The 27,853-nt window shown below is 51.0% G+C and overlaps 1 protein-coding gene across 2 annotated transcripts; it reads left to right on the top strand.

Moving 5' to 3' along the window:
• Window positions 1–15,495: 15,495 nt before the first annotated feature.
• Paqr7 (progestin and adipoQ receptor family member 7) lies at window positions 15,496–27,302 on the top strand. 2 transcript variants are annotated; one of them, XM_038335232.2, is made up of 3 exons: window positions 15,496–15,656; window positions 16,662–16,699; window positions 25,322–27,302. In XM_038335232.2, exon 3 carries the CDS (start codon window positions 25,343–25,345, stop codon window positions 26,378–26,380), a length of 1,038 nt encoding a protein of 345 aa, XP_038191160.1. In that variant the 5' UTR covers window positions 15,496–15,656; window positions 16,662–16,699; window positions 25,322–25,342; the 3' UTR covers window positions 26,381–27,302. The 2 variants fall into 2 exon arrangements, with proteins under 2 accessions (XP_038191160.1, XP_038191159.1); XM_038335231.2 differs by lacking the exon at window positions 16,662–16,699 and having other exon boundaries at window positions 15,497–15,656.
• The last annotated feature ends 551 nt before the right edge of the window (window positions 27,303–27,853 follow it).

Raw genomic sequence — 27,853 nt, 5'->3', positions numbered from 1 at the left:
CCATGTGAAGATGGTGTGGTGGTGTGTGGATAATTCTAGAGCTGGTGGGGCAAAGGCAGGAGGATCCTGGATGCTCAGTGTCAGCTTATGTGGCCTACTTAGTGAGTTCCAGGTCAATGAGAGGCTGTTTAAGGAGGAAAAAAAAAAACAAAAAAAACAGAAGGAGCCCAGGGCTGGAAAGATGGCTCAGTAGTTACGATCACTTGCTGTTCTTGGGGACGAACCAGGTTCAGTTCCTAGCACCTAACACAGTGGCTCACAATTACCCACAACTCCAGTTCCAAGGGATCTTACACATAAGCCTTCTGTTCTCCATGGCACGGGCACACACATGGTGTACACCAATGCGTGACTGCACGTACACGTACAGACTTTAAGAGATCTGTTTAAGTGGATAATACCCGAGGAGTTGCACCCAAGGTTGCATGTAGAAGGGCCAACTGGAGACGTGGCAGTGTGCGTGTGTGCGTGCGTGCGTGTGTGTGTGTGTGTGTGTGTGCGTGTGTGTGTGTGTGAGGCTGGGGAGGTCACCAGCCGCACTTATGCCGCGGTTAGGTAGGCGGACAGGAGCAGTGTGGCCTGGTTGGAGCCGTCTGGGTACTCACAAAGATACTCACAAAGAACGTCCAACAGCAGTGGTGACTATGGAGTGCCTGTCATGTGTCCTGCAGGGCAAAGGACAGGGGAGACAAGTAAGTGAGCTGGCAGTAGAAGGACAAGCCATCCGTGTGCTTGGACACAAACCAGCACCACCTGCCTCTTCTCCATGCCCTGCCTGGCCCCCACTGTTGGTACCAGGGTTGCTGCTGCAGCCTCCACACTAGCCCCCTGGTTCTGCCCTTGCCCTGGACAGAGTATGCCCCATGGGCAGTCTTGAGATCTTATAAAGCCAAGTTCCCCACCCCAACTTTCCACCGAAATCAAATAAATTGCTACACTCGTCTCTGACGTGACGTAGACAAAGCTGGCTATGGGACACGGTAACACGAGTCAGGAATACAGGTGGTTAGCATAGGGCAGGAGGAGAAACGTTGGGAATCTGTTGATCAGGGTTTCTGGTTGGCTCACTATGCTGGCTAACACAGCACCTTACGTCACCGGACACCCAGGCGTTAAGCTGCCTTGAGAAATTGACATCTGCTTCCTAAAGCTCTGACAGAATCCAATCCACAGGGGATGACCCAGGGCCTGCAGGTGCCAAACCCTGCATGCACCATGCCAGGGTGGCACCCGTCCCTGCTGCATCTGTCCATACCACTGACATGGCTGGCAGCTCTCTGGAGGTGGGTACCTGGTGCCCATGCCTGAGGGTCACGTCCCCCGTTGGCCTCTGGACTTTGCTGACTTGGCATGAGAGGCAACTCAGGAAGGTTCTGCTAGGAAGAGCTTCCAGGCTGGCTGAGTGCTTACCTAGGGTGTGGGAGGACCTGGGTTCCACAAAGAAAGAACAGTCAGCTTTCCCACAGCTGCCTCAAGAAGGGCCAAGGAGGCGAGCGGCCATGTGGCTTGTCTCAGAGTCGTGCCCAGCTTGGTCCTGCAGTGCGATATTGTCACCTGAGACTTGTCATCTGCCAACATGATCTTGCCAGGCTCCCACCTTAGAAGGCCCAGGGCTGTGACAAGGATGAGGGCTGCTCCCTGGTGTCGAGGGCCCTGAGTTGGCCAGTCAATGCTACTTTCTCCCATCCCGTCAGAAACTGAGTCATAGAGAGAGGAGGGTGAGCAGAGACCTGCTCTGGCTGCTCACATCTCTAAGTGTGGTGGTCACAAGAGAGGAGGGTGAGCAGAGACCTGCTCTGGCTGCTCACATCTCTAAGTGTGGTGGTCACAAGATCTCCCAGGAATCCCTTCCCAACTGACTGACACACTTATGGTGGCCTCACAGGAAGGGAAGAAGCCTTTGAGAAGCCTCCCAAGATCAATGCCACTCATCTGCTAAAAACACCTCCCATGGGATCTCCATGGCACCAAGTGGGAAATCCAGTCCATAAGAAGGCCAGTGGGTTCCCAGCACCCGAAGCTCTTCCTCTGCTGCCCTCCCCTGCCTCAGAGCCTTTGCACCTGCTATTCCCTTGCTATTACAAACATGACTTTCTCTAACACAGCCACTGCAGACCCCAGCATTCTTCCTTGTCCCCAACCTTGCTGTGCCTTCGTTCACAGTATTTATGTGGATCCCTGCTCCTCGACAGTTAATACTGTCACTTGACAGGATCCAGATTTGCTGAACAGAGAAATCACTAGACATAGCTGTAGGCAGAGGTATGTGATCCAGAGCCTGAATAAAAGGATATCAAAGATTTATTAGGGAACACTCATGAATAACAACAAGATAGAGAGCCGCTGAGGTTTTCCGCTCTGCCAGGGAGTGAATGGAACCAGTGGACCTGACCAGCAAGCGCCTGTCTCTGTTGTTTAAAGGTCTCAAGTCAGCGAACAAGAAACTCTGCCTTTACCAGGCCTGATAGCCCAAGGTCATGGGCGGGGTAAATACCCATTAAGCGTGGCTACAAGGAATTATCTAGACTGGGTGAATTGAGGTGGGAAGTTCAAGTGTGGACTGCGGGGTGGGACTCAAAAAAAGAAATGTGAACTGTACCATTCCACGGGCTGCTGACCCAGACCCAGACTGGAGAGGACAGAGAGCTAAGCACAGTCATTGCTTTGTGTTTCTTCCTCCTCCCCCTTCTCTCCTTCTTCCTCCTCCTCCTCCTCATCTTTCTCCTCCTCCTTCTTTTTTGACTTTTTTGAGGCAAGGATTTGTCTGTGTAGCCCTGGCTATCCTGGAACTGGCTCTGTAGACCAGGCTGGCCTCAAACTCATCGATGCACCTGTCTCTGCCTCCCGAGAGCTGGATGCACAACCAAGCCCAGCTACTTTCTGCTTCTTGACTGGAGCAATGCAGTCAGCTGCTCCTGCCTCGGAGCCTTTGCTTCCACGATGTGCTGTGCCCCTGGAACTGTAAACTGAATAGATGTTCCTTCCATAAGCAGCCTTGTTTGGTCAGGATTCTTGTTGCAGCAGTGAGAAACTTAAGTACCCACCTCCCCTGTGACATCCTTCAGGAAGGTAGAGATGTCTATCCTGTTAGCAACCATGTCCCTGGTAACTGGAGTAAGCTCTAATATGTGTCAGGTAGCATACTCAATGTTTCTAGAAGAAAGAAAGATACCTGGACCCCTGACTATCCTCCATGTAGCAGGAACCGGAAGCTGTCCTACATCTCCTCCTGCTGTGAGGATCATTGTCTGTCTTTAGCTCCTTGTCACTGAATCTCCTGCCAGCTTGCACTCTCTCCTTTTCTTCCTTCCTCCTCCTCTCTCTCCCTCCCCCCCCCCCTCCCTCTCTCTCTCTCTCTCTCTCTCTCTCTCTCTCTCTCTCTCTCACCCCTCCCCTCTCTGTGTGTGCATATCTGTGTCTCTGTGTGTGGAAATTTCCACTTGGAAGCTTAAAGGACAGCCTCATTTCCCTGCTGGGCTAGAGGGGCCGAGTGGAAATTTCCATAGCCGCACTGTGTCCTGCTGTAGAGTGAGTAGTCTGGCAGGGTCCTGTGGGGATGCTCACTGATGCCAATGTGTGCTCCTCTGCCAGGCTTGGAGAATGGGTGGAGTCTGACCACCTGTGGTCCTTCAACTGTGCTTACTGCACTGGAGGGTCCAGCCTATCTAGTTAGGATCGAAGGGGTCTAATTCAGTCTGTTTCATTAAGACAAAGCAGGCATCTTTCATCTGTTCTTTGACAATTCCATGTCTATAAGTAATGCATTTTGATTATATCCACGCCAGCCCTGCTCTCTTTATCCCCTCCATCACGTCTTCTGCCTTCTTGTTCTCTCTCCCCCCAGATAGGATCTCGTTATGTAGACCTGGTCTAGAACTCACAGAGATCTGCCTGCCTCTGCCCACCCCACCCTCCTTAAAGATTCAATAGCCCACTGAGTCCTCCTGGTCCTGTGGGACTGTGGGACTGTTGACCACGTTGAGTTAATCTTGTACTGTAGCCCATATTTCTGTATGGCGTGGCAGCCAAGCCGTCAAGCCATAGGCCACACCTGAGACGGGTCACATATCCTGTCAGGCTGGCTGGCAGGTCAGGATGTTTTGCTCCTTTCTCTGTAATAACATACAGAGCAGACAGGTAGTTGTGGACATGACAAAAGGCCATTCACCTGGTTACCTAGGAGACAGAACGCTAATGTATTTCACCCTCAGTTAAGTTTTGGTATAAAGGCTGTTTGGAGAATAAATGAGAGGAAATTCTTCAGGATGTGAACTCAGGACTTCATGAGGGACCACTGAGCATCTCCTTCCCGATGAAACCATGTGAGTCGTGTCTTTATTCCCGTCTCCTCCACGCTGGTCCAGAGAGAGATAGTTTATGTTGGGGTCTGGTAGAGAAATAATTGAGGGTCCAGGCCAGCCACCAAACACTGACATTGTATGGATAACCACAGCTGCAGGGGGCTGCTGATCACGGCAGCCAGACCACATCCAGAAGATAGCTCGTCACAGCCCCCCTGAGGACAGTGGCCACACCAGTCCAGAAGACAGCTCGTCACAGCCCTCCCCCATGGACAGTGGCCAGATCATGTCCAGTAGACAGCTCGTCACAGCCCCCCTGAGGACAGTGGCCACACCAGTCCAGTAGACAGCTCGTCACAGCACCCTCCCCAGCTTCTGTCTCTTTTCACCTGAGTCTTAGTGGAGGCAGTGGTGGTGATACAAATGTCCCGTGTGTGACTGAATGATCAACTGTCACTTATTATCAATGTGCCCAGATTACGACCCCCAGAGAGAGACTACCAGAGAGGCCCAGACTATAATAAGCAAGGTTTAATCAGCATAATGTAAACATGTTTGGAACCCATCTCTGATCTCGCTGCAGTGAGGTAGAGAGGAGTTGTATCTCCTCTGTGGGGTAAGCTTTTAAAGGCGTAACTACAAAGAGGCTTTTTGAAGCTGCTTTGGCACAGGTGCAAGGACTTTTGCTCCCTCCCATCCTGCTAATTCAGCTTTCTCCCTGTTTTCTTGGGATCACCAGGTGGCTGGCTGGCTGGGCTAAGTGACCTTGTGCTCGGAATCTCCCAGGTGGAATCTTCCCAGGGGAAGGCCACTATCTTCCTGGGAAAACGTTCTGCTAGGAAATGAGAATAAGGGGTGAGGGTCCTACACTCAACACTGGCAGGTTGTGAGTCTCTGCCCCTAACTGCTGCCCACTGTAGAGAACAGCTTCCCTGGCCAAGGTCGAGGCCAGTGCTGACCTGTGGGTTCAAGCATAAAGGATTAGAAGTTGGCTCCTCGTAAGAAACTGAGGTCCAGAGAAACAGCAAGTCGCCCACACTAACAAAAATGAACACAGACAGACTCAACATCATGATCCAGGCAGGGGTTCGCTTTGCTATCCACGTCTCCCTCTGTCCTGCGCTCAGCTTATCTTTCCCCATACACCTGCTATACGCCAGTCCCTAGTCCGAACTCGAGTTCTCTGCCTTAGAACCTCAGGTTCCCCATGGCTACACCGTTGCTCCTTAGACATCAAAAGCTGCTGTCCCTCCTCTCTATACCCTGTCCCTTCCATGAACTGCTATGCTTAAAAACTTGAGGTGTGTGTGTGTGTGTGTGTGTGTGTGTGTGTGTGTATGTAATCTGTGATTAAGAGCACTTGCAGATTAACTGCATTTGCAGAGGACCTGGGTGCACCTTCCAGTACTCATCATCCGGTACAGATGATGGTTTTGCAATCATCTGTAACTCCAGTTTCAGTGGATCAATGCCCAAGCATCATACAGTACACATACATACATGCAGTCAAAACTCCCCCCTCCCCCCGAGGCAGGGTTTCTCTGTGTAACAGCCCTGGCTGTCCTAGAACTTGCTTTGCAGATCAGGCTGGCCTCAAACTCACCGAGATCCACCTGCCTGTTTTACAAGTGCTGGGATTAAAGGCATGTGCCACCACCTGAGAAGGCAAACTCTTGAAATAAATTTTTAAAAAGTATCTGGGTGGTGGTGGTACATTCCTTTAATGCCAGCACTCAGGAGGCAGAGGCAGGTGGATTTCTGTGAGTTTGAGGCCAGCCTGGTCTTCAAGAGCTAGTTCCAGGACAGGCACCAAAGCTACAGAGACACCTTGTCTTGAAAAAACCAAAACCAAAACAACAGCACCAAAAAATGCATGGCTGGGCAGATCTCTGTGAGTTCGAGGCCAGCCTGGTTTAGGGACAGGCTCCCAAACTACAGGTTTTGAGAAACCCTGTCTCAAAAAAACTAAAAACGCATGCCTGTAATCCAAGCACTCATAAAGGATTAGAAATTCAAGACCATCATCTTTTGGTACATAGTTCAAGGCCATCCTGGGCTACATGAGACCCCATTGCTAAAACAAAAACAGAGTGGGGTGCACAGATTCTCATTTTGATTAGACTTGAAACATCTAGAACTGGCCTGAGGTGGTTCCACTCTACAGTCAGAGCCGGAATTAGTGGCTCCTCCTCCTTTGCCTCCAGGAGGAGATGACCTGAAGATTCATTTGCTCCCAGGGTTATTTTCTGGACCGTTACATTCCGGCCTGGCCCCCGTTCAGACCTTACCTGAAATGTCCTATTTCTGTGTCCTTTGCCCAGCCCTCCAGGCCATCTGGGTGACCTGAGGTTGACCTGTATCTCCGGCTCTAGGTGCTTAAATATTTACTGGTGATGATGCCAGTGACCTCGAGGCTAAAGAAGAGCCTGGGCCAGAGGATCCTGAATGTCAAAGATGAGAGACAAGAAGGACCACGAGGACAGGCATACTTGAGTTTGAGTACCAACCAGTTCTGCTGGCTGTGCCTCAGTTACCCATCTGTGGGTGGGGTGGGGGCTGGGTGGTAGAAATGCTGACGGAGGCTTCCCGAGGAGGACCAGCAATCCCACCTAGCATGTGCAAAGGGCACAGGCAGTCCTGAGCTGTGGTAGGGACAGTGCATTCTGTCTCTCTTGGTAGAGAGAGGTGAGAGCCTTCAAAAACAGCCACTCCTGCCCAGCATCTCTCTTTCTCTCTCCCCCTATCTTTATCGAGGGTAGCCCTGGCTCTCTTGGAACTCACTCTGTAGACTAGGCTGCCCTTGAACTCAGAGATCCAACAGCCTCCGGAGTGCTGGTATTAAAGGTGTACCACTTAGCTTCTCCCTATTCCCTATACTGAATTTTAAAACTCATGGTATTTATGTAGACCCCTGTGTGTGTCCCAACCCACAAATTATATAGTGTGTGTACCAGGAGGGCGGGGACTGTCTCTCCAGTGAGGACCTGTGTCCCTGAAACAGTAAGGGGTGTTCTCCATCAGTATCTACGGGAGGAAGGTGCCTGGGCTTCCGGCCGTGTCAGCTTGACCTGAAGCGACAAGTTCCCGAGGAAGAACTTGACTCTTGACTCCCTTGACTCTTGTCTTCAGCTTCCGATGCTGGCCAGCAAAACCTTCAGAAGAAAGGTGATTATGTCTGAGGCTTTTTATCGTGTGAAAGCACCATGCCCAAGCAAGGTTCTCCTACTGCAGCTGGATATAAATGCAGACACTGAGGGGTAGAAAGCACACAGGAGCAGCCTTGGGGTCGGTTCGATCCAGATACAGTGAGACCCACTTACAGGTCAATAGAAGCCTTTCCTACATCTTGCCTTTTCCTCTTACGAAACTGCCTTGGCAAGCAAGGTGTGGAAATGATGCCAGGATGAGCCAGTGGCTCACATTGGTAATCTCGGGACTTGGGGGTTGGCCTCAGGTGGACCAGATGTGCACGGTCATTATTAGCTACTTAGAGCATCCCAGGCCAGCCTGGGCTACATTTGACCCTGCTTAGTAACAGAAGAAGCCGAGGAACTGGGTGATGTTGCTCCATCATCGGTAGAGTGAAGGCAGTTATTGGTGCTGTGTGTGTGTGAGGGTGTGACCCACAACTGTAAATTTAATACTCAGGAGACAGAGGCAGGAGGCTTGTGGTAAGTTCACAACCATCCTGGTTAACAGACGCAATATTAAGCTACCAGTGCTCCTGCAGAGGGAGACCCTGTTCCGATAAAGCTAGGAGGAGGGAGGGAGGGGGGAGTTGACACATTCCCTTCTGCCCAGCTATTCCAGAGCAAAACAGGCAAAGGTTTAGAGGACCCACCTTCCATGCCTAGAAGTCTTGGACTATAGACAGGTTCAGGACCATCCTACCCCAGGCCGAAGGGTTCTAGGAGAGTCCCAGGGGCTCTAGGAACCAAGCAAGGGACTGCCTGCACCAAACCAGATTGCTTTCATGCAATGGGTTCCTTGGTAGTCTCCAAGGAAAGCCAGTCTGTACTTGCATATTGGTGAGACTGCCACCAAGGTGCCTGGGTGCTGGGCCCTCTGTATTCTGGGCCCTGTTTCTTCAGTTGGAAGTTGCCTCTGGTCAAAGGGTCCACCCAGTCTTTGCTAGTCTATGAAAGATCCCGGGACTCTCAGTTCTAAACAGGAAAGCAGTGAATTCAGAGCCCAGGGCTTGATATAAACTCTGAGAGGCCTCAGGAAACCAGGCATTGAGGCTGGGAAGTATTCTGTTTATTTAGGGCTGGGTTTGTAGTTGAGAGGCAGGATGCTTGCCTGACCATGTACCTCAAGAGGGCCTTTTCCAGGTAGGAGAGGGAGCCTGACCGAGTCTCGCTGTCCCTAAGGGCTAGTCACTAAGTCACGGCTGCTCCTATGTATTTCTCCGCCCACCGTGCGTCCTTCTTCTCCTGCAGAAGTTAATGAGACTGTGCAACTCGATTTGACCAACTCTTTAGGACATCTGATGTATGTTTGTCACAGCAGAGAAAGCAATGCTTCTCCAAATATAGCTGCTTTAGAAATCCATATAAAGGTGATGGAAGGTCTTTAAAAACCAGCTTAGAATCTGGTCTTCCTGACTTCCCGTGCTCCTCACACGAACAGTGAGGGGGATTCCTTGGACTACACATAGACCAGATTGCTGAAGTCAACTTCCATTCACACCCTAAGATCCCCTTGCCTATCCAGAAAACAAGACCAAAGCCAGGAACCACACCCAGATGGGTTTCGCTTGTAAAGCAAACATTCTCTTGGGTCACTCAGAGTTCAAGAATTATTGTGGAAGTTCATTTCTGTCCTCATTTACTTATTTGTTTTGATTATTTATTTATTTTTGAGTTTTTTCGAGACAGAGTTTCTCTGTGTGGCCCTGGCTGTCCTGGAACTGGCTCTGTAGACCGGACTGGCCTCGAACTCACAGAGATCCGCCTGCCTCTGCCTCCCAAGTGCTGGGATTAAAGACGTGCACCACAACTGCTATTCCCCTGTTTCCATGTTAATACATTTATATGGTTTTGCTGTTTAGTCTTCCCTGGGCTCAGAGGGGAGACATGGAAAGAGAATACATGGACCACAGCACACAGACTCTGCAGTTGGGGGTTGCTGCTTTACAACCCAGCTTGTCCTTGGGGGCCAGAGAGATGACTCAAGAGTTAGCACTCTTGCTGCTCCTCCAGAGGACCTGACTTCAGTTCTTAGCCCCCATGTTGGGGGCTAAGGGGCTCATGATTCCTCGTAATTTCAGCTCTAGATTAGATTAGATTAGATTAGAAGAGGCTGGCCTTCCAGGATATCTGCGTGTGCATTTACACACACACACACACACACACACACACACACACACTGAAAAATGAGAAACAAATCTTCAGCAGGACATGGTGACGCACACTTTTAGTCCCAGCACTCAGGAGGCAGAGGCAGGCAGACCTTTGTGAGCTCAAGGCCAGTCAGGTCTATATAGTGAGTTCCAAGCTAGATCCTGGAGAGAGAGAGAGAGAGAGAGAGAGAGAGAGAGAGAGAGAGAGAGAGAGAGAGAGAGAGAGAGAGAGAGAGAGAGAGAGAGAGAGAGAGAAGGAAAGATGGGTCTGGGAAGACGACTCGATGGTTAAGAGCACTTGCTGCTTTTGCAGGAAATTCTGGTTGATGCTCTGCACCCACTCGGTGGCTCACATCTGTCTGTAACTCTGTTCCCCAGGGATTCCGTGCTTTCTTCTGTCCTCATGGGCACCAAGCCCTTAACTGCTGTGCCATCTTTCCAGACCCATCCTCCATGGAGTTCGATGCAGACCCAGCAGTACACGCTAAAGAGGAGAGGAGATGGTGCTCTAGCAGAACCAGCCGGCCCCTCTGCAAGTTTTGAGGTCAGGTTCTCTGATCTACACCGTGGCTCCCTAAACCATTTCTCTTTGACTCAACTCTTCTGTGTCTGGGACTTTGCCCCACAGAAATCCTGCCTCAGCAAAAAACGATGTAGGTGAAAGGTCAGCCAGTGCAGTGCTGTTTGTAACCAAAGATCAGAGGCAGGGAGACGTCTGGGAAATGAGGCAGGAATTAAACCTGGGGGTGGAGGGGACCACTCAGAGTGGGCATGAGTGTGTGGAGTGTACACTACAGAATGTGAGAGACAGAGAGAGCTCCAAACACTAAAGGGGATTTAGTCATTCGTGTAAATAAAAGGATTAGGGATGAATGTACATAAAGGGCCAGCACACCCAACAAGGTGGGACCCCTAGTTCTAGAGAAAATGATTTCCTGTGCCTTCGGGACCCCAGTACCTTTTGGGATACTTCTTGTGGACTGGTTCTGGTTTCACGGCCAAAATCATTCACACTTTCTGTAACTTGACACTCAGATTTTTAAGAAAAATGCTCCCAATTACTTTATCAGGAAAAAAAAAACTATTGATTTTATTTCTGAGACAAGATCTCACTATGTAGCCCTGGCTAGCCTGGAACTTAAATTTGTGTGTGTGTTTTGTCTTCATCTGTTTGCAAATCATTTGCATGCAGTACCCAAAGAGGCCAGGAGAGGGCGCCAGATCTCCCTGAAACTGAAGTTAGACTGTGGACAGCTGCTCTGTGGGTGCTGAGAATTAACCCAGGTTCTTTAAAACAGCAGCCAGGGCTCTTAACTGCTGGTCCGTCTCTCCAGCCCCTCTCCCAAAGCCTTTAGATCACTAGTCTCCTTTGGACAACTGAGTTGTATTCAAGAAACTGCTTTCCTAAATTTAGATCAGCTCCAGGCCTGAAGATCTGCCCCCTCCCTCCTTCCCCTCATCCCTCCTTTGTATTCATCTCCACAGTACTTTCTGGGCGTCTAGAATGTTCTGAGATACCACAGTGACCAGGTGCCACCCAGGAGGCCTGGGAGCTGACATTCCCGGGGGGTGGGGGGGGGCAGGGGATCGATCCTTCCCGTCCAGGAGTGGAAGGCTTTGACGGAAGCTGAGGGGGGCAGGCCCTCTATGATTAGGTAACATTTAAATAGAGATTGGGGTAAAGGTCAGACAGGCATGACACTCTCTGGACTGTGTGGCAGTCCCCAGGTCTACTAAGGAATTCTCCATTGCCGTCTTGAAATCTTAAGGTTGGTGCCTTGGTTTTATACAGGTTCCACATATTCAGTTGCCAGTCCCGTCTGAGGCATGTCAAGTCACCTTCCCACACACCCCAAAGGACACCATGAGACGTGCAAAGGTCACAGGGCTGGGCAGCTGTTGAGCCTTTGAGCCTGGAGTGGGAATGGAGTTTCCAGGCCTTTGTACCTTCATACTTCCTTCCCATTGTGCTCCCTCATCCTTCCCATTGTGCTCCCACCTCCTCCAGAACCCAAGCAGGTGAAGGAAATAACAGTCCATCCCAGATTGCTGCTTAGGTAACAGAGCCTGTATCCTGGGGCATCTCAAACGCAAACAGGATAAGTGGTTTTCTCAGGCAAGATGCCAAGCCGTCTCTTCACAGGAGATGCCTGGCTTGCTGAAGCCCCGTCCCCATCCTATCCCACTCTCTCCAGAGTCCTGTCACGTCTCTTCCCCCAGAAGCCCCATCTGCTCTCAGCCCACAGCTCCATTTGGACAGGAGGCCAGACCTATACAAAAGCTCCCAGACAGCAATGTGTCCCCAGGGTGCCAAATGTCCGCGCTAGCCGACAGTCCCCAAGGCAGGAAAGTGGAGGTGGCTGAGTCAGTGAGCGTGGTGGAGTCCTCCACTGCTGAGGCTGAAGCGGAGATGGGTCTGGCCTGTGTCTGTCACACTGGAGATTCACTGTAGGCTCGCCACCTGAAGATCCCTGCCAAGGGGAATCTCTGCCAGCAGGTTGTCTGGGACCACTCCCTTTCCCAGCCATCCTGAGGGGCCCAGCCCAGGCTCAGGGTACCTGGGGAGATGTTCCTGTAGCTGGCTCTGTCCAGTGGCTCAGGCAGCAAACGCACCCGGCCCATCTCCATAGAGATGCAGCACCCTCCACTTTGAGGCCTTTGCTGGGCCATTTTTTTTTTTTTTGAATTCTCAGGCAAGATGCCAAGCCATGTTGTCACAGGAGACACCTGGCTTGTCACAGCCCCAGCCCTGTCCTTTCCTACTCTCCAGAGTCCTGTCACGTCTCTCCCTTCCGTACCCTAGAAGTCCCACCTTGCTCCCAGCTCCAAGGTCATGGCCCATCAGTCACCATCCTGAGTCTTGGCTTCTTGGCCTTTGGACTTCCTCTTTCTTCTGCCGGAAGTCCTCTTTGCTCCTGAGGGCCTGAGGATCTTCATCCTGGGTTACTGGTCCCAGGAGAACCAACAACCTGGAAAGTCATCCTACCCCAAGCCTGGCTGCAACTGAAGTCTTCATCTAGACCCTAGGCTTTCAATACTAGCTTTGTTGTGTGTGAGGCCAGGAAGCCTTCAATGAAGCCCAACCTCAACCTTCCTGGGCTACTTTTTTGTTTCTCATTTTGAGCAAAAGTTGGTGGGGAAGCAAAGTGTGAGATAATAGACTTTTGGGCAGGCAGGAAGGTTTGGTGGGCAGAGGCACCTACGGCAGGAAGGCTAGGTGGGTGGAGGCACCTGTTGCTTAGCCTGGTGGACACGCATTCAATTTCTGAGACTCAGGTGGTGGGAGAAGGGAATGGACTCATACTTTGTGCACTGACATCCACACTTTCTCTCTCTCTCTCTCTCTCTCTCTCTCTCTCTCTCTCTCTCTCTCTCTCTCTCTCTCTCTCTCTCTCTGAGATGTATCCAGAGAGGGTATGTGACTTGCTCACGGTAACCCAGCTGGTGCCTTGCAGAGATCCAATGCTCGACCTTGCTGGGGATGGCACAGGCGCCACCTGTTGATCCTTTTTCTTACCATGAGCAGCACCTTGAAGGCCTTTCCAGCTCACAGCCTGGCTTCTGAGGCCTCTTGACTTCTGCCAGAGGCTTAGGAGACACTGGCCCAGGAATCCAACCTCACTAAAGACCTTGTTCTTAGGATCTGAGACAATTGGACAATACCAAAGGATTCTGGGGGTTCCGTCTGTGTCTCTGGAACATTGAGTCCTTGTCTTGTCCAGTGGCCTGAACTGTGGGAGGTGGTGTCCCCAGTGCTGTTTTCCTGCTGCCTGGGATGGGGACAGGCGTTGCTGCATAGCAGGACACGTGAAGGAAGCACCCAGGGTTACTCCTTCATACCAGCCCTGTGCCACAGATAAGAGCTGACCTGGATTCGGGCCCAGTGCTAGGCGCCTGGGTGGCCTAGGGCCGGTAGCACACTGGAACCTGTTTCCTTAGCTGCAGACAAATACGATGACAGAACATGCTACAGATGAACAGCATACGTGATGGGCTCTGCATAGGGCTGGTAGGCAATGGAGGTCCATGACTGACCACCACTGTCCTTACGGAATCACCGGGCTCTCAGATATCCACAGTGGAGGGGCAGTGCCTGCATGATTACACCTCCCAGGCCGTTTCCCAGAGCCCGGGGCAGACACATCTAAGCTGCCTGGGCTGGGACACATCTTTCCCGGCTCTCGGCCTCAATTTTTCTATCCATAGAACAGTGGTTGCCACATTCACCTCAAAGGAATGCTCTAGGTTTAATCTGGACCATCGAAAAGGCCCTTGTCACCTGTCCGAGCTCACTTCCGTCTGTGCAAAGTGAGTTAAACGGAATACCTGTTTCGCAGGATTGTTTGGAGCAAGAGAGGTCCCCATAGCAACTGTTTGGCTCATTGCTTGTCACGTGCCAAGCACATTAAGTGTAAACTGTGGATCTGAAAACAAGCTGGGGGAGGAGGGATGTGGTGATGCCCACAGGCTCTGCACTTGGGAGGTGGAGTCAGGGGGATCAGGAATTTAAGGCCAGCCTTTGCTACATAGTGAGTTAGTTCTAGGCAGAAGCTGCATGATGTTCTGTCTTTAAAAACATACAAATGAGCAAAGAAACACAACAACAATAAAACCCAAACCAAAACATAACAAAAAATAAAAGCAAGCTGAGCTTGGCCTTCCTTCCAAAAATGGCAGCTGAATCCATGGGGTTTTGTTGTCTTTGTTTGTTTGCTTGGTTGGTTGGTTTTTCAAGACAGGGTTTCTCTGAGTAGCCCTGGCTGTCCTAGAACTTACTACGTAGACCAGGCTGGCCTTGAACTCAGAGACCTCGTTCCCCACCTCTGCCTCCCAAGTGCTGGGACTAAAGGCACGCATCACGATGCCCCGCACGTCTTTAGTTTTTATTCGTCCTTTTGAGACAGGGTTGCTTTGTGCTGCCCAGGCTGGCTTTGAACTCCTGGGCTCAAACAATTCTACTGCCTCAGCCTCCAGAGTAGCTTGTCGCATGGATTTAGGAAATTGGGGGGGTTTGTCTGAACTTGTTGAAGGAGAGGCCGGTTTTACACTATTCCATTAAGATCATATGCTTCGTCACGGTTCAGAGTGAAGTACGCATTCTGCAGTTTTCCAGGACCCCATGCCGTTTGACCTAACCCCCTAACAGTCTTGCTAGGTAGCACTGGTCTCCCTAACACTGAAACCAGAGACCGAGGAGGTTTGCCCAAGGTCACGTGGTTAGCTGGGCAGCAGCACCGGGCTCCAAGCCTGTTAATGTGCCTGGGCACCAGACTCAAGAGCTCGCTAACAACAGAGACCCAGCCTCCATCCGTTAGGCCCTAAGCATTCAAGACCCAGTCTGGGTCTCCATTTTGGTTAGGTACTATGGGGTCTCTGCACATCACAGGAAGTGGCACGTGAGGCACCGTGAGCCAGTATTTACCCTGCCTTTTAAAAATGCTCAGGGATGTGCCCACACCTGGAGGGAGATGTGACAATAGGGAGTGGCTGTTGTGACACTAGAGGTCTAGACAAACCAGGACAGGGGAGTTATCCGAGGTCATGGGATGAGACCTCACGATAAGCCAGAGAGCCCAGTTTGGGGAGCAGCTCCCCAGGCAGATCTGGACTACAGTAGCCCCGTGAGAAATGAGCGATGTGGGTTGAGCTCAGAGCCCTGGCTGGGACACTCATCTCACGCCAAGCTCTTGCAACTACCACCAGACTGAAGCCTGCACTTTGGGGAAGTGGACCAACTTCAGCAGGAGTTTGCAGCCCCATTGCCGAGCCTAGGATCTCTGGACCTCCTATTTCAGACTGTACTGTGACCACAGGAAGTCCTGGGATGCAGCCGGGAGTGACTCCTCCGGCAGCCCGAGCTTGCATAACGCCAGGCGGGAGGCTGCAGGGTGGCGGAGGCAGCTAAATCCCTGGTGCCCAGCGCCGCCCTCTGCGCTTGGGGTGTGGCCGCCCCTTTATCTGCGACTCCAACGCCGGGACGCAGCAGACAGCTCTCTGCTCTTCTCAGGCCACAGGTAAGGCTGCGCCTGGAGATCCCGGGGCTGGGATGGGAGTAGAGAGATCCTCCTGCGGGCGTGGGGGTTGGGGGTGTGCTCCTAGCTCTACATGTGAGCGGTGCCCAGTGGCGGAAGTGGAGGAAGGGGGGGTCGAGGTCGAGAACAACAGGACTCTGACAGTCAAGTAGGGGAGCACCTCCCAGTAGGGTCGGGAGAGGCCACCAGGGGAATCAGCAGCAAGGAGGGGACAGGAAGAAGCAGAGTCCGAGGTCATCCTCCGGGAGGGCAAGAGGAATAGTGGGGAGCACTGTAGCTTGGGGCAGAGAGCAGAAGTATGGGGGGACCAGAGGCAGCGTGTCGAGGAGGGAAGGAGGACCAGAACCGGAGCATGGTTTATGAGCTGGCAGGATGGAGGGAGTACTTCAATATAGTCTGCGGGAAGATAGGCAAAGGGACGGGTCTGCAGGATCACAGCCTCACTCTAGAAGGAAGGAGATAATGGGGCAAGAAGGGACATGAGTGTCTGTGGTGTGTGTGTGTGTGTGTGTGTGTGTGTGTGTGTGTGTAGGGTGCAGATCCTGTGGAGAACCCTGAGGAAAGTTCTAGGGAGGTGGGAGGACCACCAGGTCACAGTATTGACCCCTCCCTGAATGTCTGGAAAGCCAGATTGCCTCAGGGAAGGACAGGGACAAGACGCCATCATCCACAGCACTACCCTGGGAGGTTTTCCCCAGCAACCCCTGCAGACCCCGAGTCGGCCTCAGGCCGTGTGCTGTGAGGTTTGGTGGATTCTCCAGGCTGGCCTGTACTTGTTGGACATGGGGGCACCCTGTAGAAGCTCCTGTCAGTAGGACTGTGTACCTCAGGTCCCCGCCCCTGGAGAAAGGGTTCCCTATCCAGCCTCCGCCCCTGTCACAGATAACCCTTGCTGGTCAGCGGTGCAATTCAGGTTCCTGTCCTGTGTCCCATACTGGTGACTGCAGCTAGCTGGCCCGACTTCTCTGGGCTGTCTCCCCTTTTCAGGATACTCTCCTTGGAGCAGTGGGGTGTCTGAGCTCCGGGTAAGAATTTTCTTAAAAATTACTCATTCCATTCTGGTCACATTTCTGAGTACAAACCGAGGCCCACGGCAGTTACAAATACAGACGGTTTTGTTCCACCCTGGAAGCCACGGGGCATGGGGGGGGGGGGGGGCTTTTTCTTTAAACTGGTTGAGCTGAATTGGAGAATTGGTTTGCAAAGAGGGAGGTGACTTGGTTGCCGAGAGATCTGAAGGCCTGCCAGCGCTTGTCCAATCTGCATTCATCCACTGGGTGCACATGCATTGCCCGGAGCTCTGCTTCTGGAGTTAGCGTTGGTGTTAGACAGCATCGGTGCTATCTTGCCTCTGGGCCTGGATTACCAGATGGACCTGGGGTTTGAAGTTCTGCAGAACCGTGTGGGAAGCTGGCTACTGTAGCTAACTGATAGAACACCTAAGGACAAGCATTTGGGGTCCTCCGTGGCTAGTCTTCCCCTCAGGACCCCTTTGGAGGCTTTGCCTCCCACACTCCCAGTGTTAATTCTGGCTAGACTTCTTGTTGCTAGTCTTTATCCTTGGTAGCTACCACGTGGACCTTCTGCCCCCAAGTAGGTGTTAAATTATTTTTTTTAAAGCTTTTAAATGGAAGGCCCATCAAGACAAAGTTTTTTTTTAAAAAATATTTATTTATTTATTTATTATGAATACAGTATTCTGTCTTCATATATGACTGCAGACCAGAAGAGGGCACCAGATCTCATTACAGATGGCTGTGAGCCACCATGTGGTTGCTGGGAATTGAACTCAGGACCTCTGGAAGAGCAGCCAGTGCTCATAACCTCTGAGCCATCTCTCCAGCCCTGTTAAATTATTTTTGAGGCAGGGTCTTATATGTAGGCCAGGCTGGTTTGGAACTCTCAGTACTCATGCTTCTCCTCCCAAATGCTAGGGTTATTTTTTTATTGTTTTGTTTTTGAGACAGGGTTCCTCTGTGTAGCCCTGGCTGTCCTGGAACTCACTCTGTAGACCAGGCTGGCCTCAAACTCAGAGATCCATCTGCCTCTGTCTCCCAAGTACTGGAATTAAAGGCGTGCACCACCATGCCCAACTGGGTCATTTATTTATTTATTTATTTATTTATAAATCTTTTTTAAGATTTATTTTTTTATTATGTATACAGTGTTCTGCCTGCACACCAGAAGAGGGCACCAGATCCTATTACAGATGGATGTGAGCCACATTGTGGTTGCTGGGAATTGAACTCAGGACCTCTGGAAGAGCAGCAGCCAGTGCTCTTGACCTCTGAGCCATCTCTCCAGCCCTATTTATTTGTTTTTGACAAGTTCATAGAAACATGGAAAATTAGGTGGGCATGGTGATGCAGACCTGTAATCCCAGCACTTAGGAGGCAGAGGTAGGGGAGTCATGAAGGCCAGTCTGAGCAACATGGTGAGACCATGTTGAGTGGTTGCTGGATAAGCCCAAGGGCCTGAGTTCAGATCTCCAGCACCCACATGGAAACCTGTAACACATGGGCATGCACACACGTGTACAAAGCCACACAAAAAGACGAAAGGAGGGAATAGGGAAAAGAAAGAGTGGAGGAAGGGAGAGAGATGACGTTTGTACACGGTGTCATTTCTGGATCCTGGCTTTCTTTATTCTCTTTATCTAATGAGGTTAAACTTTGCTCTTCATGGCAAGATAAAATAGACTTTAAGAGAATGTGCTGAGTTGTCAGGGTCCACAAAGTAACAGTGGAGCTTTGTGTGTCAAGGAGGTGGGCCTAGTCCTTAAATATGTCCCCAAGGATCAGGTAAATGTTTCAGGGGACAGTTATCCACCCACTCCCCAAGACGATCTCATGCAGCCCAGGTTAGCCTTGTTCTTGTGACATAGCCAAGGATGACCTTCAACTTCTGATCCTCTTGCCTCCTCCTCCCAAGAGCTGAGCTTATGGGTTGACGCCACCACACCAGATTAGTTAGGGTACAGTTAACTTTCTGTCCATCCATCTGTGTTCCCACCAACCCCCAGCCCCCTTTCCCCTACCCCATCCCCAACTCCACCCAGATTCATTGGCTCGGATGAAAGGTTTTTTGTTTTTGTTGTGCTGGGGTGGGACCTTGGGCCTCACGCCACCTGCCAGGCCACACTTCATTCCAGGGACAGATTTTTGAAGAACCCATCAGGCTGATCTTAGGCTGAGATTCCTCTAACCATTCTACTGGTATTCCTTGAAACAGCAGTTGTGGTTTACCGAGTCCCTAAACGGTATTCAAACTTGGTTCCCGTCCTTTAAATTTCTGCAGCAATCTGCAAGGTGTGTGATTTTGTCATTCCCGCAGGGGAGCTAAGAACCAGAGGGTCAGTCAGTGGCCCAAGGTCATGGAGCTTGTGTTTTATGGGATCTAGTGTCACATTTGATTGTCCCTAAAGTCCATCCCCCAACAAGTCCTTCTAAGAAAGTGACCGCTTACTCCCCCTTCATCCCCCCTCCTCCCCTCACCACAAGGCAATGTTTCTCTGTGTAGCCCTGGCTTGCTCTGTAGACCAGGCTGGCCTGGAACTCAAAAATCCTCCTGCCTCTGCATCCTGAGTGCTGGGACCAAAGGCGTGCGCCACCCTTCAGGGCTTGCTTACTCTTTTATCTTTCCTTTTGATTCCTATGCATTCGGGGTAGGAACCCACCAAGTGCACCTGCTATCCATCTCCCAGACCCCAGCCACTTGGTACCAGCTGGCTTGGCTCTTCCTTTTTTATACGATCCTGGTATGCCACAGCTTTCCAGACAGCAATACACTTCAGCCACAGAGGTGTTGTTTGTGACTGAGCCTGGATTTTACTAATGCGGGGGTCAGAAAGAAAGGGAGAGAGAGAGAGAGAGAGAGAGAGAGAGAGAGAGAGAGAGAGAGAGAGAGAGAGAGAGAAAGAGAGAGAGAGAGAGTCCCACCCTCCCGAGACATCACACAGGACACTTCCAGGCTCCACCCCTAGTGTCCCTTACCTGTGCAAGTGCCATTTAGCACTGGGCATCTGGTGATCTCATGCAGTTCCACAGAGATGTCATTGGCCCAGACTCCAGAGAAACACCCCCAGGTTCACAGTGCAATTTCAGGGGCCTAGTGAGTGGGGGTTGCTGTTGCAGTTTGCTGGGCTGGCTGTCCATAGGCAAGGCCTGGCTGCCTGATTGGCAGATCACTCTGGATGCCATAGGATCTCTCTCCATCACCCCTTCCCATCTGGCTCAAGCTTGACCTCTGCCCTTGCTCCCTCCTTTCCTCTGGATTCTGGATCTGAGGTCTCTATCTATAGATTAAAGAGGACAGGGCCTAATTCTGAAAATAGATCTATTTATATGGAGTAGTGCCTCTGCCAGGGTCCTAAGGGAAATCAAGCCATGGGGCCTCTATCCCCCTAGAATATTGCCTCTGGGTTCTGTGTTCAGGGCCTGCCATGTCTAGGTACACTGGGGTTGTGCGTTGGTATTGTCCCTCACCTGAGGAGTGGCTTCCCTGGTGCAGATTGAGAGGGTAGGACTGAGGGAGACTAGAAGCCTAAGGAAATTATTTACACAAGCCCTGAATGTCTGCTTCAAGTCAGTACATAGCAGTTCTGAAGGGGCAGGTGGGTGTCACAAGGAGGCAGGCCAGCAGCAGAGGAGCTGATAAGTATCCAGGTTTGCAGGCAGAGCACTGGCTCCCACAGGCATGCATCTTCCCCTCTCCCCTTGAGTAAGAATCTCTTCATCCCTTAGATTGCACCATCTGAGCACCAAATGGGTATACTAGGTCCCAGAGACGTTACCAGAATCGACTATGCTGGGCGGCACTCGAGAGGTAGGCAAAATCTCAGTGAGTTTGAGGCTTGCCTGATCTACCGAGTGAGTTCCAGGACAGCCAGGGCTACACAGTGAAACCCTGTCTTGAAAAAACAGGAAAAAAAAATTGGTCACAACAAACATTTGCCTTCAGCCGGCTTTCTCATGTACTCATGACTGGTGGAAGAAGCCTAAGTCATGTAAACTTGGCACACGTAGGTTCAACAAAGCTAAAGACACTTTGCCGTAGAAGTTCCCAGAGCCTCTGCTATGTTCTTGTGTCTTGAGAAGTCCCAGGAGTGGGAGATGGAGCCTGGGAGTGGACTGAAAAGATTACAGGGATCACATGGGCTCCCTCCAGCTTCACTGTTCCCCTGGTAGAACAGAAGCCTGCTGTGCTGGCTGTGTCTAGTTTCCTTGTGAGCCACCCAAGATGTATTCTGAGGCCAGTCTGCCCCTGCAGACAAAATTGTGGACATGAACAGAGGCCAAATTGTTATGGCTGAAGTCCAGTCCCTTGGGATGAGGAAGAAGTCTTGGGTGAATACTGTTAATAGTTCTTGTTAATAGCCCATCTAAAGAACCTGCTTCCTGAGTCCGCCCCAAGTCAGGCTCTCTGGGATGAAGGAGACCAAGAGGCACCGTGCTCTCTGTGGCTGAGGAGCCACCATGTGTAGTGGTGGGTGACTGATCGAAATTGTTGTTGTTGTTTTGTTTTGTTTCTCAAGACATGGTTTCTCTGTGTAGGCCTGGCTGTCTGGAACTCTCTCTGTAGACCAGGCTGTCCTTGAACTCACAGAGATCCACCTGTTTCTGCCTCCTGATCATCAAACTCTAGAAGAAGCATAAAGAGTGGGGTTTAGGGAGGGAGAGCAGGCTCGGGGCAGGTTCTGATGCCACCTATACAAGCTCTTGAATTGTGCATGAGTCCTTTAGGCGGTTGGGGGGCAGTAGCAGAGAGGCTGTGAGAACATAAACACCTGCATATGCAATGGCTGGGACAAAGGTGGCCTTGCCAGACATCTGATAATCCATGAAGAGAACACCTGCATGCTGAGTCTAGAAATCTTGTTGAGGGAGTTGTCTGGCAGATACCAAGAGGTACTTGAGTTAATCAATGATGATGTCTTAGTCAGAGTTACTGTTGCTGTGGTGAACACCATGGCCAAAGCAACATGGGGAGGAAAGAGTTTATTTGGCTTATACTTCCACATCGCAAATTGTAGTTCATCATCGAAGGAAGTTGGGACAGGAACCTGAAGGCAGGAGCTGATGCAGAGGCCTCGGAGGAGTGCTGCCTACTGGCTTGCTCCACATGGCTTGCTCAGCCTGCATTTTTATAGACCCCAGGTTTTATAGACCCCAGGACCACCAGCTCAGGGGTGGTAACACCCCCGTGGACTGGTCCCTCCCCCACTGATCACTACTTAAGAAAATGCCGTATAGGCTTGCCTACATCCCGATCTTATAGGGGCATTTCCCCAGCTGAGGAGCCCTCTTCTCTCGTGTATCAAGCTGACATAAAACCAGCCAGCACAAATTTTAAGCCTGCATGAAGCAGTAGGTGCCAGGCAAATATGCTGTGCTTATGAAAAGACTGAAAAACAGCCCGTCAGCATGTCTTAGATATTAGTTACTTTTTCTTCTCTGTGACAAAATACTTAACAAAAGCACCCAAAGCGAGGAAGGGTTTATTTTGGCTCACAGTCTGAGGGGATACAGTCCATCATGGTCCAGAAGGCATGGCGGCAGGGGCTTCAGGGGTGACTCTCTGGAGCCGGCCACTTTGTAGCTGCAGTCAGTCAGGAAACAGAAAGAAAGGAGTGCTGGCATTGCTGGTATTAGCGGGTTTTCTCCTTTTCTTCTCTCTCTCTCTTTCTTTCTTTCTTTCTTTCTTTCTTTCTTTCCTTCTTTCTCTCTCTCTCTTTCTCTCTTTCTCTTTCTCTCCTCTCTCTCTCTCTCTCTCTCTCTCTCTCTTTCTTTCTTTCTTTCTTTCTTCTTTCTTCTTTCTTTCTTTCTTTCTCCTCAACCAGCAGGGTTTTGCTGTAGCTTTGGAGCCTGTCCTGGAACTAACTCTGGCCTCAAGCTTCTCTCTCTCTCTCTCTCTCTCTCTCTCTCTCTCTCTCTCTCTCTCTCTCTCTCTCTCTCTCCTTCCTTTCATTTGTCATAGAGGAAATACTTTTAAATTTAAATATATCTTTTTCATACAATGTGTTTTAATTATGACCTCCCCTCCCCCAGCTCCTTCCATATGCTCCCTACTTCCCCCTACCCAAATCATACCTTTTTTTCTTTCTTTCCCTCTTTCTCTTATCAGAATACAAACAGGCATCTAAAACATTAATAATAAAATAAAATAAAAACAAGTCAGAATAGGACAAAGCATACAAACAAACAGGAAAAGAAAAGAGCTAAAGAAAAAAAATCACAGGAAACACATATAGGTGCTGAGAGGCACACCTTCACAGACACAGATAATTCATAAAAATAAAATCAGAAACCAAAATATATAAGCAAAAAAAAAGAGTGGGTTAAAAGAAAAAAGCTAGGGCTGGGGAGATGGCTCAGAGGTTAAGAGTACTGACTGCTCTTCCAGAGGTCCTGAGTTCAATTCCCAGCAACCACATGGTGGCTCACAGCCATCTGTAATGAGATCTGGTGCCCTCTTCTGGCCAGCAAGGATACAGACAGACAAAATACTGTATACATAATAAATAAATAAATCTAAAAAAAAAGCTATTGAGTTCATTTTGTGTTGGCCATCTTCTGCTGGGAATGGGGCCTGCCCCTAAGAGTGGTTTGTATACCCAGTGAGACCCCGCCAGAATCTCCTCTGGAGAAAACGAAGTTTTCCTTTGTGAGCAGTTATCAATTGGAAGTAGCTTCTGGGTTAGGGATGTGGAGTTGTGTTCACTTCCCCTCGCAATGTTCACTCCTGATGTGCAGGCCTGTGCACACTCCCACATTTCCTGAGTTCATGTCCCAGTGCAGGTGCAGGGGCAACAGAGGAATGTAAAAAGAAGGAAGAAGGTTTGGGGTGTGACATGGGCTGGGTGGGAACCAGGACAGGAGCAATCGACCTTTGAGGAGGGAGGGATTAAATTTGGTCTAGCTAGAATTAGGATCCAAGGGGCAGCAGAGAGAAGACCGGAGGGAAGGGGGTGAATCTCTAGGACTGGGTCCTGAGACTTGTCTCAGGCAAAAGTGGTTTTTCAGAGTTGGCTCTTGAAGAGGTGCCAGAACATGTCATGCTGTTCTCTCATTCAGAAAATAGTGCAAGTACCTTGAAGTCCATAAAGTCTGGAGAGAAACTGCCTCTTTGAGCTCATAGTAGCATAGTTAATACCCTTGAGAAGCGTAAGAGTCTAATGGTAGGCACTCAAGTAGAAAAGTCAGGGAAACAAAGAGGAAACAGGTTTTGTTTGTTTGTTTGTTTGTTTGTTTTTTGAGACAGGGTTTCTCTGTGTAACAGTCCTGGAATTCTTGCACTGTAGACCAGGCTGGCCTTGAACTCACAGAGATCCACCTGACTCTGCCTCCCAAGTGCTGGGTTTAAAGTCGTGCACCACCGCTGCCTGACTAAGAAATAGGTTTGAAGGAATGAATAGGAGTTTGCCTAGTAGACCAGATGGAGATGGGGAGGAGACTCGGAGAGGGAACGGCTTGTGCAAAGCTATGACACAAGGCTGTGGCTGCCGGAGTCTGGTGTGGCTGCGATAAGGACCGGGGAACCCTGTGACTTGGTAGTGAGGCTGGGGGAGGAAGTAGGGGCAGGTCACGTGGGGTGGGAGTGGTGTCCCTGGTAGTGGGAAGAGGTAGTTGGGTCTGATAATATGGTCATTGTCACCCAGAGTGAACCTGGATGGTGGCACAAACTCACAGACTGAGAGAGCCTGACCCCTTCTCCTCTTTGCTCAAGCAGAGAAAACAGCTGGGGCTGCTGTGTGGCAACTGGGCTGGAAGGGAAGTGACTGCGGCAGGAAGCCTTGCGGCAGGGAGCCTTATGAGCAATGCAATGGAACGAGGCCCTTCCACGGGTCCTGAGTGTCAGGGGTTCTGTGTTGTATGAGTCGGTAGAGGAAAGAACTCAGCAGGAAGGTCCAGCCTCCGATGAGCTGAGCCCCGGACAGCGGTACAAAAGAGTATTTATTGATTGTCACACAAGGTTGTTTTTCGGGTAAAGTATTTCCTCATACCCAGGTCCCTAGTCTAATTCATATGCTTTCCTGAAGGAGAGCATCGTGTCCCTGCTACTTTAGTTCTTTATTGGGTACCATTTGCAGGACACAGCCATCCAAGAGCTTTGTGTGCCAGAAGCATCTTGTGACCAAAGTCATGAAAAGGATGTAGTGTCCTCTTCAGAAAAATGATTCTGTAAATCATGGAAGACAATCACTGTCTTCCACAATGGTTCTTCAAGGTCGATGTACTTCTAGCAGACAGCTGTTCACTCTCAAAACGATTTACCCTAGATAGAGTGGCCCTGCTAGGCTTGTACAACTGAACACTTATCAGGTCCTGTTTTGAATGCCAGGGGAGAGAGCTTGCCTTTTTTTCTCTTCTTTTTTTTCTTCCGAGACAGGGTTTCCTCTGTGGCTTTGGACCCTGTCCTGAAACTAGCTGTTGTAGACCAGGCTGGCCTCGAACTCACAGAGATCCGCCTGCTCTGCCTCCCAAGTGCTGGGATTAAAGCATCCGGCCTAGAGCTTACCTTTTGTAAGGGTCTCTTTGGTTCTCAGACTCAGCCTAAAGACAGGGTATGGGAGAAGGGAGGAAGTCTGGGGTATCAGAGCCCCAGGTGGAGACACAGGAACTCTGACTTTGCTTTGCCCTCTCTCTAAGTTCCCTGCCCAGGACTCAGGCATGGCGATGGCAGTAGCCCAGAGGTTCAACCACCTGCTGTCCAGCCTGTGGCACATGGGCCAGAAGCCCCTGCAGCCAGAGCCCGTGTTCACGGTGGACCGGGCTGAGGTGCCGCCTCTTTTCTGGAAGCCGTACATCTACGCTGGCTACCGGCCGCTGCACCAGACCTGGTGTTTCTACTTCCGCACACTCTTCCAGCGGCACAACGAGGCTGTGAACGTGTGGACCCACCTGCTGGCGGCCCTGGCGCTGCTGCTGCGCCTGGTCATGCTGGTGCGGAGTGCGGACTTCCGGGAAGACCTGCACGCCCGGCCCCTCTTCATCATCGTCCTGACCTCCTTTACTTACCTCTCCTTCAGCGCCCTGGCGCACCTCCTGCAGGCCAAGTCGGAGTTTTGGCACTACAGCTTCTTCTTCCTGGACTACGTGGGCGTAGCCGTGTACCAGTTTGGCAGTGCCCTGGCGCACTTCTACTATGCCATCGAGCCCACCTGGCATGCCCAGGTGCAGGCCATCTTCCTGCCCACGGCTGCCTTCTTGGCCTGGCTTTCCTGTGCGGGCTCCTGCTACAACAAGTACAGCCAGACACCAGGCCTGCTGGGCCGCTTTTTCCAGGAGGTGCCCTCAGCGCTGGCCTATGCGCTGGACATCAGCCCCGTGGTGCACCGCATCATAGTGTCCCCCCTCCCTGCCGAGGAGGACCCCGCGCTTCTCTATCACAAGTGCCAGGTGGTTTTCTTTCTTCTGGCCGCTGCGTTTTTCTCCACTGTCATGCCCGAGAGTTGGTTCCCGGGCAGCTGCCACATCTTTGGTCAGGGACACCAAGTTTTCCATGTCTTTTTGGTGCTGTGCACTCTGGCCCAGCTAGAGGCGGTGACGCTGGACTATCAGGCCCGGAGGCCCATCTATGAGCCTCTGCATGCTCGTTGGCCCCACAACTTCTCTGGCCTTTTCCTGCTCACCGCGGGGAGCAGCGTTCTCACAGCCCTGCTCCTCAGCCAGCTGGTGCGGCACAAACTCCATCAGAAGACTAAGTGAAAAGCAGCGTGGGTGGGAGCTGGCAGGGCGAGAGAAGGCGCTAGGGACAAGGGCCTGGACTTGGCTCCAGATGGGGACAAGGTCTGGTAAAGTTTTTCCTATCTGGCAGGCCATGACTCCCTGCCTACAAGCTCAATGGCCAAGGTGGCGCTAGCCAGTCCTTGGATCCTGGGATTGACTGGTATAGTGTCCCTGGCAAGTTCCCTGCCCTGGGAGTGGAAGAGAAAAGGGAGATCTTCCTGACTGTCCCTCCTTTGCCTCCTCTCAGGGATAACGGTTGGGGTTCAGCTTTGGTCAGCACCCTGGTTTGGGGTTTCCAGGTTGTTGGGTGGGAGATGAGACTTTGGCCAGTGTCAGATTTGAACCTAAAAGGAAGGGCCACCTTCTACCACCACATTTCATTGGTGGAGGGGAAAGGAACAGGCCAAAAGATGGGTAGCATTTTAATCTTACTGTCCTCTGCACCCAAGCCTGGATCCCTGGGCTCCAGAGAGTCTCCGAAGACAAAAGATCCTCTCCGCTGCCCACATCGGTTCATCACAGCCCCAGCCTTAAGCCTCACATCCAGCATTGGCCTGTGCGTCCTGTACGTTCTTTCCAGCTTCTCTCACACAGTTCTCAGTTTGGATTCTGAGTTCTGTCTCCTTAGCTCTGTTTCCCAGGACTCCAGGCTTTAGTACCTTAAGGAGCTGTCAGAGGAAGTTCCGAAGCCAGGCTAACCATAGTACTGCCTGGGTCATTCAGAATCCTGGGCTGGGGAGAGTGGGGAGTCTGCTCCCCGAGCTTAGACAGGCATTCCAGGCAGAAGCGGACACCTGGGCCCAGACCCAGAGACACAGAGCAGGGGTTCAGTGGGGCTGGAGGTAAGGCTGGAGTCTGGTCCCTGACATGTTCTAGATTTAATAAAGCGACTACGGCAACAGCTTCCTCTGTTTTTGACTCCTGCTCCAGGGAGGGGCCCCATTCACAAGGAGGTTTTTTGTTTTGTTTGTTTTTAGAGTTGTTTTCAGTGAACACATCTTATGCCTCTTTTTAAAAAAATTCTTGGGCGGGGCAGTGGTGGCACACGCTTTTAATCCCAGCACTCAGGAGGCAGAGGCAGACGGATCTCTATGAGTTTGAGACCAGCCTGGTCTTCAAGAGCTAGTTCCAGGACAGGCTCAATAGCTACAGTGAAACCCTGTCTCGACCCCCCAAAAAAAAAAAAAGTTCTTGTGGGAGGGTGTCAGCTCTTGGAGTTACAGACGGTTGTGAGCTGCCATGTAGGTGCTGGGAATTGAACTCCTCCCCTCTGGAAGAGCACTCTTAACTGCTGAGCAATCTGTCCAGCACCCAAAGGAGGTTTTTTTTTTTCTTTTGAAGCTTCAGGGTGCTGAGGGGTTGTTGTGGAGCGGGGGGGGGGGGGGTTTATGTTTACCTGAGGATAAACTTGATGTGGAGAATGTGTGTGTGTGTGTATGAAGTATATACATA

This window comes from Arvicola amphibius, chromosome 6, assembly GCF_903992535.2.
Source record: "Arvicola amphibius chromosome 6, mArvAmp1.2, whole genome shotgun sequence".
Taxonomy (NCBI): domain Eukaryota; kingdom Metazoa; phylum Chordata; class Mammalia; order Rodentia; family Cricetidae; genus Arvicola; species Arvicola amphibius.
The sequence above is the reverse complement of the archived record's forward strand: the minus strand, read 5'-3'. Positions and strand labels throughout refer to the sequence as shown.